This window comes from Phaenicophaeus curvirostris, chromosome 8 (genome assembly GCF_032191515.1).
Source record: "Phaenicophaeus curvirostris isolate KB17595 chromosome 8, BPBGC_Pcur_1.0, whole genome shotgun sequence".
NCBI lineage: Eukaryota > Metazoa > Chordata > Aves > Cuculiformes > Cuculidae > Phaenicophaeus > Phaenicophaeus curvirostris.
In genome coordinates this window covers 11,303,487-11,314,506 of record NC_091399.1, presented here as the reverse complement: position 1 = coordinate 11,314,506, position 11,020 = coordinate 11,303,487, and the positions used below count along the sequence as shown (strand labels likewise).

Sequence of the window (11,020 nt, the reverse complement as noted above, 5' to 3'; positions counted from 1 at the left end):
GTTAGCCACCAATAACAGCTGACAGCACACACACTAGCTGCAACTGGCAGCCTCCATCAGCGCACACAAAAATCTCGTTCCAAAGCCTGTCCTATCGGTGCAGGGCTGACTAGAGCTGAGGTTCCAGCTTAGAACTGCACTTTTCACCAGCTTTGCTTAAACTTGGTCCTTGGACATGACACCAGGGCCACGCGGATGAAAAGCTGTCTGAACTTGGCCCATATTAAACTGAGTTTGTATGCTCCTGGCCTACCAGCAATGCTGTGCTCAATGCGCACCAGCCCTCCCTGCGTGGCTCTCCACTTCTGTTTGCACTGCTTCTCAGTTCTGCAAAAACTGCAAGAGAACCAGAAGGGTGGCGTAGGGGAGCAGGGTCTGGAAGCATTTGACATTTACTTGGTGTAGCAGAAACCAGAAGACCTGAGCCTTGTCCACCTACTCCCACCTGCACACAGTCTACCTGCAAAGCAGCAACCCTACTGATGCTTGGAAAAGATCCTGAATGGCTTCTCACATTTGGCTGCTGAGTGAGATCAGACCAGCTGGTAATCAGCAACACTACGGAGCTGAAGTAGCAGACAGAAATCCAGATGGAGGAAAGCCCATTGCTTATAGCAATTGACAGATAAAAAGCAAACTGTTGTTTGGTTTTTTTAAAATTTATTTATTCTTGAAAGTGCACAACTAGAATATAAAAATAATCCTTGGTGAAAGCAAAACAGAAAAAGGTAGGAAATGAATGCCAAGTGAAAAACATATGCTTGTTCCCAGGGAAGTAGCCTTGAGAGACAGAGCTTGGATACTCCTCAAGCTTGGAAGCAGATGTCATATTTATATTTTACAAGCTTCCTATAGCAGATCCATAAGTTACCTCATTGTGACACATAGCTTGGTGCAATGAGTTTCTGGTTTGCTCTCTTTGAGAACGCAGTTACCCCAAGTGCATGATACTAATAAATGAAATCAGTGTACTGCTTTATTTATTATTAGGCTTTTGGGTTTCCTTCTGGTGACTGCATTTATAGCTGCCACAAACATGCAAACCAGCTGAATTAGAACAGCACACTTTCTCAACTATTTCCAGTCTCTCTAAGCCTTGGTACTTTGCATGTTCTCTAATACTTGCATTTTTCTGACTAATGAAGTCTTCCATTTGCTGGAAAACACTGAACGCTATTAGTACTTCAATGCGCAATGCTGTGCCTAGCAGCTGAACACTGTAAAAGAGCATAGTGCTTGGCAGAAGAACTAGAAATCCAAAAGATAAAAGGAAGATTTACACACGCTCCCACTAAGGCCTGCTCCAAATTTAATTGGCAAGGTTAGCAATAAAGGGGCTGCAGACAGAACCACCAAGGTTATGGCCCCAGTGCAAGTCACAAAGCAGTAACACGTTATGACTCCAAGGCTTAAAAATCAGAAATTACATTTTGTTTCTCACCTCGCACTCCCCCATGCCAAGCTGCACAACGTGTTTTGATCAAGTCAGTCTATTCCTTTGCTCTTCTCAGTCCAACTTTATCTGTTCAAGGTGAGATACAAATCACTCCATCCAACCCTTCTGCAATTTTATCCAACCTCTGCCTGCACTCTTCCTGCAGCTGCTTCATCTCTCTCTCCAGGCTGGCCTCTCTCATCTGCAGTTCTCTGATCACTTCTGTAGCACTAATAGCTGGAACAGGCTCCTTGGCTACAGACTCACTGAAGCCCATTTTGCTGGCAGGATGTTTGCTTCTGAACACCAGTCTGCATGAACCATGCTTTGTTTTTTTCGGGGGAGCACAAAGGTATGTAAGATCTAGCAGCTTTAGTTCAACACTTTCCTGTATCTTTCTAGCAGTGGCAGAGAACTCCTCCTTCTGTAGTTCTTTCTCTCTTGTTTTCACCTGTAGGGAGAATTAAAAAAGAGGGCAAAAAAAGCTATTATGGCAGATTTCTGTGAAAAAATCCTCCTGCCAAGAAATAACACATCATGTCATGTTTGGACTAGGAGTTGTCAAAGAAAAGCAAGCCAACAGTGAGGGTACACCTAAGTGTGTGGCAGTGAAAACTGAACTAAGCTCACCTGTGTTTTCTATCAGGTAAGTAGCCCCAGTGACCAAAAAGCCGCCTGTAGTCATTTGTTTGCCGACTCACAGTCTACCAGCCCCTCCACTGATGACTAAAACACAAGAGATCTACACGCTTCTTTTACAAAGGACTGGGTGGTTTGACTTCAGAGTAAAAGACACAGAGCAAAAGGGTAGACCCAGCAAATTCACCTTCATCACCATTGTGCTTTAGGCCACCATGTGGTCATAAGATTAACTGCCTCATGACTAACTATCAATTCAGTTAGCAAATGTTTTATGTACTTTACAATGCTAAAAAGTTAGAAATTCCTTAATTATCAATTCTCATTATGGGGTAACAAATGAAAAAAGGAAAATAATGGAGCAGAGACAAAGTAGTAGAGGCTAAGACTAAACTGAGTACCAAGCAGCACTGAAGACAGGCCAAATAACGCAAAGCTTTTCTGGTGACAGAATCACAGTCAGGATAATAAAAGCAATTGTATACACTGGGATTTCTCCAGTTACAAGGCCAGTTACATGTGGTGTCCCCAGGGCTCAGTGCTGGGTCCAGCCCTGTTCAATGACCTGGATGAAGGCATTGAGTGCACCCTTAGCAAGTTTGTGGACGACACTAAGCTGGGTGGAAGTGTCGATATGCTGGAAGGTAGGGGAGGCTCTGCAAAGGGATATGAGCAGGCTGGACTGCTGGGCTGAGACCAGTGGCATGAGGTTTAAGAAGGCCAAGTGCCGGGTCCAACCCTGTGCAGCTACAGACTAGGAGAAGTCTGGCTGGAAAGTTGCCTGGAGGAGAAGGACCTAGGTTGGTTGACAGGGGCTGAACATGAGCCAGCAGTGTGCCCAGGTGGCCAAGAAGGCCAATGGCATCTTGGCTTGTATCAGAAACAGCGTGACCAGCAGGTCCAGGGAGGTTATTCTCCCTCTGTACTCGGCACTGGTGAGACCGCTCCTCGGATCCTGTGTTCATTTCTGGGCCCCTCACCACAAGAAGGATGTTGAGGCTCTGGAGTGAATCCAGAGAAGAGCAACGAAGCTGGTGAAGGGGCTGGACTCTTAGGAGGAGCGGCTGAGACAACTGAAGTTGTTTAGCCTTGAGAAGAGGAGGCTGAGGGGAGACCTCAGAATATCTTCATGAGTTTTTCAGCCAAGCAATTAATTCTCTGCATAGTCTTCTAATGTGTTATTCTCCTGCAACCTCACCCCCACTCAAAAAAGATTAACAAAATCAATCAAATTAGAAAAGCAATAAATTTCTCTGCATTTTTCCTAACACATTAAAGGCTTTATCGATGCAGAACCATCTGTTAAAGGAGATCACTGCTGATTAAGGCATTTGATAGGGAGCTGTAGCCAAGAGAAGTGTATCTTCACCCTTCTCCCAGAACTAAGAGTCCCTTTTTATCATAATCCACAATGAATCCCAGGACATCTCTTTCTGTTGGCTAAACAAATATCTGAGGTCCCATACTCTAACACCACTTTAGAGCAAAGAAAACTGAAAAAATAAATTCAGTGTTGTCTGGTCTCCCCACTGCCAATGAATAAATGGAATATATTTGCAGAAATTGAATTTAACACTGGAATCCAGGATAGGTAAAATTTCCCAGTACTTACAAAGAACACAGCAAACAGAGAGCAAAATATGTTATTTATTTTTCACATTAAACTTGGGCAGAATACAAGCAGGGCTGTATAAAAGTATTCCTAATGAAACATACATTTTCATACTTTCCACCAGCCAAAATTGGAGTATTATCTGTTCTATCTATTATCTGCAAGGCACACGATAGAAGACCATGCTCTTTTCAGCACTAAGTGCACTGAATTCTAACTCATAGCAACAGCAGGAATAGCAATGACTATATGGAAGCAGGAGCAGTCGTAAGGACAAGGCATTCAGGGAAGCAATTTCTGACATCCAACTAGCAGAAGAGCACTGCACATGCCGTCTTCTGTAAAGAGGACCAATATTGCCTGGGAGAAATTTAGATAAATTTAACGGGAAATTTTCAAAATAATGAATATGAAATACAACAACAAGTTTAGCAAAGCACTATTTACTTTGTACCAGACAACTTGGAGCTGGAAAGCTAGCTCAAGTTCTTTTCTGTACTGTTCTTCCTGGTAAGCTGCAGACCCCTATCTATGTCCACAAACACTCTTGTTGCAGCTTGTGAATTTCAGCAGCTAAAGATTCTTATCAAGCAATATTCTTTACTTTTCACATCCTGAACACTTGTGAAAACAGTCAATAGCCTCCTCTTCTATGGTTAATTGATGCTCTTTAACAGCTTGCTGTCTCCCATTAGTCAGCACACAACAATTATTCTACACTACAAAACAATCTCAGCAGACTACTTTGTATTAAACAAACATATTGTAAAAGATAAGAAGCCTCAGCATTCTGTGCCTGCCCATCTCTATCCCACAGCTTTGTCTTTCAGTCTCAATCTACCAGCTGGAAAGTGAATTCCCAATTAGGTATATAGGTGCTGTCTGACAACTGCAGCACATTCTCTCCAAATAAATACAACATGATAATCATCGTTTCCACTTCTACAGAGCCAACTGCATCCCAAAGGGACCCAGTGCATTATGAGAAGAGCCACGCCAAACATAGAGGAAATCAGCTGATAAGGAATCAGCATCTTCAAACTGACACACAGTCCACTCTCAGGCGAGTACGTGGTTAGCTGTTCACCAGAGCAGTCACTTGCAAACACCGTAACTGAGCCTATGGAAGTGTGTGCTCCCTCTACGCACTCCAGGGTCAATGTACCCTACCAGGTTTCACACTCACAAGACCCTGATAAGCTAGCAGGAACCTCCCATGGCATGCAGCATCCTCACCAGCCCTACAAGGGCTGCCGATGGACAAAAGTCATGACTGCATATACTCCTGCTGGTTCCTTCCAGCTCTTCACTTCACCGTGTTACCGACCACTGTTTGGGACAGAACAATGGCCAAACCACCCCAAGTGCTCAGACATGGTTTGCTTTACAATAATTTAAGTCTTCCAAAAGACTTAAAGACTTAAGACACTGTAGTTTTTCAAAAGGTATTAAAACCTAGAAGCTAAAGGGAAAAGTATAATAATATTCATGTTCTGAGGAAACAGGAATAATTTTTATGTTCTGTTTAAACCTGTCTGCAGCTACACTAGCCAACGAGCTGCATCTTAGATCACAGACTGAGAAGGGACTGAAGTGACAGACAGCCTGTGCTGCCCTTCCCAAACCTGGCACAGTGCGAAGGGTTGTGGTGCTGCCAGATTCACACACCAGAACACGCAGAAGTCTAAGCACCACAATAAAACAGATCTCTTCAACATCGGCTGGAGTATGGGCAGAGACAGGTGGTCTCCAGTTCCTGATCTAGTGGAACTAGGCCAACTGGGACACGCATCAGCTGTAGAAAGGATTTCTCATCTCCCCAGGGCCAGTGCCATGACTGATGCTGCATTCCTAAAACCGTTCAGGAAAATGACCAGGCCAAAACAGAACCGGGTGGACCCAGTCCAGAGCTGGAAAGGGGCAGTGAGGTGAGGCACATCCAAAAACCAGGCTGAGCAGGCAGCTTGACTCACTTCCCACCACAGCACACCACACCACTTATGCACAGGAGAGGCTTTAAGCCTGCAAACACCTACACACATGATTAACTTCCCCAGCACTTCTTCATCCCTACCTTCTCTGCAATCTCTTCTCCCCTAGGATACTATTGGCTCTCCTTTTCATCCAGGCAGTTATCTCAGCTATTTTCAGTTCAGGGAACTTTCTGGCTTTGAATAAATGTTATAGGGTTGAGTTCAGCAGACAAATCATGGAAAATGTAATGTGTCAAACATTTTAAACAAGCTGCCTTCCAGTTTCTTCGCATGTTCCACTGTTTTGAGGCTTAGATTCACCTCCTCTGGACACGTCCTAATTTGTCATGTGGACAGCCTCAGTCTTCCGGCTGCCCATCTCATAAAGCTCTACTTCTATCAGGTCCTTCAATGATCTACACATTTATCCCAGCTGATCTCTCTTCAAAGAGGAGACCTTCTAGCCCTCCACAATCACTGCTGTGGTTTCCTTAGCTCCCTCATGTCTCCCTGCACCTTGCTGGCAATGAGCCTCCCAGAGCTTTGTGTCTGGATTCCACATGGCTCAAAAACATCCCTGAGAGGCTGATCTGTCTGAGATTCAACATCTCGCTAATGAAAACTGCAGTAAAAATTATGCACAAAATGGTTTTTTTTTCAGCTGAGAACCAAGCTGGACGTAAACTTATTTGCAGAGAATTTTACCAACATTCAAGAGGTCCCAAAAAGATGCTATGAGATCTAGATAACCCCAGCACATTATTTAAACCATTTCCAGTAAGGATCCAACAAAAATCATTATCTTCCAAATGCTGGAAGTCAGCATTTCAGCTTGTTCAACCTTCACATGGCAACCTGAAAGCCAAGGAGAGCAAATGAAAACTCTGCCTCCGTTACATACTTGAATGAAGGCACAAGCTACAGATTAAATTTAAAATGACACAGCGATGAGAGTTCCAAACACCTGATTTGAGGAACAAAGTGGGAGGAGGCACAGAAGCATTGCCATTTGATGATCACATTGTTACCCGCTTTGAGGAAGGAGCAGCAAACCAAATTGTTGGAGCTCCTTTTGAAGTGCATGACAACGACTAGAATCTTGTCATTTTTTTTAAATGGCAATCTCTTCAAATTATACTCAGAGATTTGCAGAAATGGCTATAATAATGGTATTGTTCAGAAAAACAAACTGCAAAGCCTGGAAATGGCACATTTTCTGCCTGCAGTCCCACCTGTCTCATATTTCTTGCATGAACAGCGAGAAGACCTCATCTGCATACAGCATGATATACAAATTATTCTTGCCATTCTGTACAGATTCTTCAAACCACAATGCCTGCCTTTGCTGGTAAACAGCTGCTCCTTTGTGCTCCTGAGTCACGAGAAGCAAACAGAAAAATCTCAGAACTTGTCTTTTTGGGTTGGGGAGCGAAAGGGAATTAGGAGATACAAACGGATGTAATATCCAAGCCACCAAGTCAGGCTGCCTTAGCTATCAGGGCATAATCACCCAACACTTTTCATAAATTCATCTAGTTCACCAAACAGCACTTGACTTGCAGAATTTTTTATTCCTAAAGGAAGCTCATTTCTGAGCTTTATTTTAAAGCCTAAGATGCCTCTTGTACCTGGGAAGCTGAAAAGGGTGAAATATTACATGCTTGGAATTATATGATTAATGAGGGTCCAGACTGCAGAAACAGAAAGGATCTACCAGGCCAGCCGGTGCACTCCGTCTGAGGCTCCAAATGGCTCCCCAACACACCACAGTATCCCAAGCACAGGCACTGGGAGGCTTCCAGGTTAGAGAAGGTCCCCAGAGCTCTCAGTTTCCACATACACTGAGATGACTTCCATTCAACAGACAAGCATCAACTATTAGATAAAAGGTCTCCAAGTGAAAAATTAATGTGGGTTAAGTACAGAGATATTGGCATCGCTCAGAGATTTCCAGCATGGATGTCGCACAGAAATCCAGACATTTGAGTACTGGAAATCAGACGCAGCAAACTAAGGCTAGTTTAGTAGTTCTCCATTTCCAGAGCAGAATCCAGATCAGTCCACAGGCTGAACCTTGCAAGCACTTGTATTTAATCAGTAAAAGCCTGGATAATACTTTAGAAATTATAATTATTTATGCCTTTTGTTGCCTTACAGTTTATATTGAGTGTTTATTCCACCACCTCCCAAAAAACCCTGCAGAACTGCAATCCTAGCTGACAGTCCATTTGAGATACAGAAAACAGGACAGAGAAGGATTTACAGACTACTTTCATGTATAAAAGGAAAGAGAACAAAAGGAAAAAATAAGCAAAAGTATCAATAACAGAAGGGGGAAGAGCAGAGCCCTCAACAAGTGTAGCAAAAAGATCTGTTAAGCAACCAATAGAAGTGGAATAAAATAAAGAGTCACAGAGATCTCACAATTTCCACCCATCACCCCTTTGTGCTCCTATACAAGATTTTCCTGAATATACAGCGCGCATTCTGCACCTAGTGCACACACAGCAGCATTGAAAAACATGCACCACAGACTATCTGTGAAAGAAGATGCCCGAGCAGAGTTTGTCTCAAAGATCATCAAAGACTGCAAGAAGTGAACAAGCCAACACTGCTCAATCAGTGAGATATGGCAACAGACACAGTAAGTGCTGCAGCTGGGCGCTAGATCAAGGCAGAAAACATGTTCTGTGCAGCAAGGGAACCCCCCCAATAGGGAGTGAGAGGCGGACGGCTCCTGACTCTCTTGCAACAGCTGTAACGTAGCAGCTGACACAGGAGGTGGTACTGGAAGCAGATGTGGTTGATCTAAACATCCCCTTAGGAGCGCTGCGAACAGGAGCGCGCAAACAGGGACAGGCCTCATCAGAAGGGCAGGCTCAGCAGTTTGCAAGAGCAGTTCACAAAGGGAGGGCATGCAGGGAGGGTGCAGTCTCTGTGGCCAGGAGGTGAGTTTGGTCGGTGAGAGGGAGCCCAGCCATGGTATCCACCCAGCACAGGCTGCGTCCTCTGAACCTGCCAGAAGGGATGCCCAGACTGAGCTCCCAGGAAACCATGCTGCCATCCAGGCTTCCAGATGCAGGGAATGCCACCAGCTTGCCTGGAAACAGAGGGCAGCAGGAGCAACAGCTGTGCAAGGTGTGAGCAGGTGGAAGATCTCATCAGCCTGGTGGTAGACCTGTGAGAGGAAGTAGAGGCTAAGGAGCATCAGAGAGTTTGAGCAAGAAATAGACTGGTGGGACCACAACCTGAGCTCCCTGATACAGGAACAGAGACAGCCACCAGAAAAAGCCCCTGATCAAGAGAATTTAGTATCCTCCCCCCACCGGGATGTAGGCAGGGACTTAAAGGGATGTAGTGAGTGGAAACAAGTCCATCAACAGCACAGAAAACGAACTCCTTCCTTGTCCACACCTCCCCAAGAGCCTCTGCACAACAGATACAAGGCTTTAGCTGTGGAAGACCAACCAGAGAAAAATGTGGCTGATGACTCTTCTACATCAGAAGGGCCGAGACCAGAAACGACACCTACACCCTGTATTACTACAACTGCCGTCAGAAGGAAAAGATGAGTCAGTTGTAGAAGGGTCCCTACTGAGGGAAACAGAGGATCCAATATGTTGACCAGACTCCGCTCAAAGGGAAGTTTGCTGCCTCTCAGGAGCTCCGGTAAGGGATATTGCTGGGAAACTCTCCATTCTGGTCAGGCGCTCAGACTACAATGCATTCCTGCTGTTCCATGTGGAAGGTGATGAAGCTGTAGTACGTAGCCCAGGGGTGATTAGAAGAGATTTTAGGGCCTTGGGACAGCGAGTGAGGGGCCTAGGTGATTGGTCCAGTCTATTAATACATGGCTCCATGGCTGGTGTCACCATTGTAAGTTTGGGTTTTTTGAAAACTGGATGGCCTAGACAACACCAGGTTTACAGGTATCAGATGTGAGCTGCCTTTCTCAGAGCAAGAGGAGGGTCTTTGCTCAGGAGCTTGGAGGGCTCATTGATAGGGCTTTCAACTAGATGTGAAGAGGGAGGGGGATAATATCAGGCTTACCTATGACAAGCTGCAGGAGGATACATAATGGATATTGGGATGGGGTGTTGGTATGGCCCCTCCACCTGCTGCCCTAGGGCATGCTGGGGATGCCACAGCACAGCTGAAGTCCTGTGGAGATAAGCGGGAGGCTGCAGAGGTAGTAGGTGCCAGCACGGAAACTTCCACAGAACGCGTGAAAGGATATAAGGGGTGTTCCACTAAGAAGACGATGCGGCCAACAGATGTAGGAAATCAGGCAGGGAAGGGAAGAGACCGGCGTGTCTGAGTCAAGATCTGCCGGCCAATTTGAACAGCAGGAGGGAACTGCACAGGCGGTGCAAGCAGGGACAGGGAACATGGGAAGAGTATAGGGACACTGCCTGGTTGTGTGGGCATGGGGCCAGGAAGGCCAAGGCACAGCGGGAGCTGAACTTGACAAGGGAAGTGAAGACGAACAAGAAGGGCTTCTACAGATATGTCAGTCAGAAAAGGAAGGTTAAAGAAAGCATACCCCAACTGAAGAATGAAAACAGTGACCTAGTATGAACAGATGAGGAGAAGGCTGAGGTACTCAACATTTTTGCCTCTGTCTTCACTTGCAACTGTTTTCCTCACCCCTCCTGGATCAATGGAGAACAAGATGGGGACCAGGGGGGCAAAGCCCCTCCCACTGTAGGAGATGATCAGGTTTGTGACCACCTCAGGAACGTGAGCATATACAAGTCTATGGGACCTGATAAGATGCATTCCAGAGTCCTTAGGGAATTGGCCAATGTGGTTGCCAAGCCACTCTCCATAATATTTGAAAAGTGATGGCAGTAAGGAGAAGTCCCTGGTGACTGGAAGAAGGGTAATATTGTACCCATTTTTAAAAAGGGTAGAAAAGAGGACCCTGGGAACTACCGACCTGCCAGCCTCACCTCTGTGCCTGGGAAGATCATGGAATAGATTCAACCTAGCGGATTTCTATGATGGGACAGTCAGATGCAGAACCAACAGATGTGATCTGTCTGGACTTGTGTAAAGCCTTTGACACAGTCCTCCACAACATCCTTCTCTCTAAATTGGAGAGATAAGGATTTGATGAGTGGACTGTTCAGTGGATAAGGAATCGGTTGGGTGGTCACATTCAGAGAGTGGTGATCAATGGCTCAATATCCAGATGGCTATCTGTGACAAGTGGTGTCCCTCAGGGGGTCTGTACTGGGACTGGTGTGGTTTAATACCTTCATCAATGATACTGACAGCGAGATTGAGTGCACCCTCAGCAAGTTTGCAGAGGACACCAAGCTGAGTGGTGCAGTTGCCACACTGGAAGGATAGGATGTC

At 45.4% G+C, this 11,020-nt stretch overlaps 1 protein-coding gene across 1 annotated transcript in view; it reads right to left on the bottom strand.

The window, feature by feature from the left end:
- Positions 1-594: 594 nt before the first annotated feature.
- Positions 595-11,020, bottom strand: part of TEDC1 (tubulin epsilon and delta complex 1) — an 83,785-nt gene continuing 73,359 nt past the window's right edge. Inside the window, exon 8 of the mRNA XM_069862464.1 lies at positions 595-1,886. Coding sequence (XP_069718565.1) covers positions 1,527-1,886 — 360 coding nt within the window. The 3' untranslated portion in view covers positions 595-1,526. The remainder of the gene's footprint in view (positions 1,887-11,020) is intronic.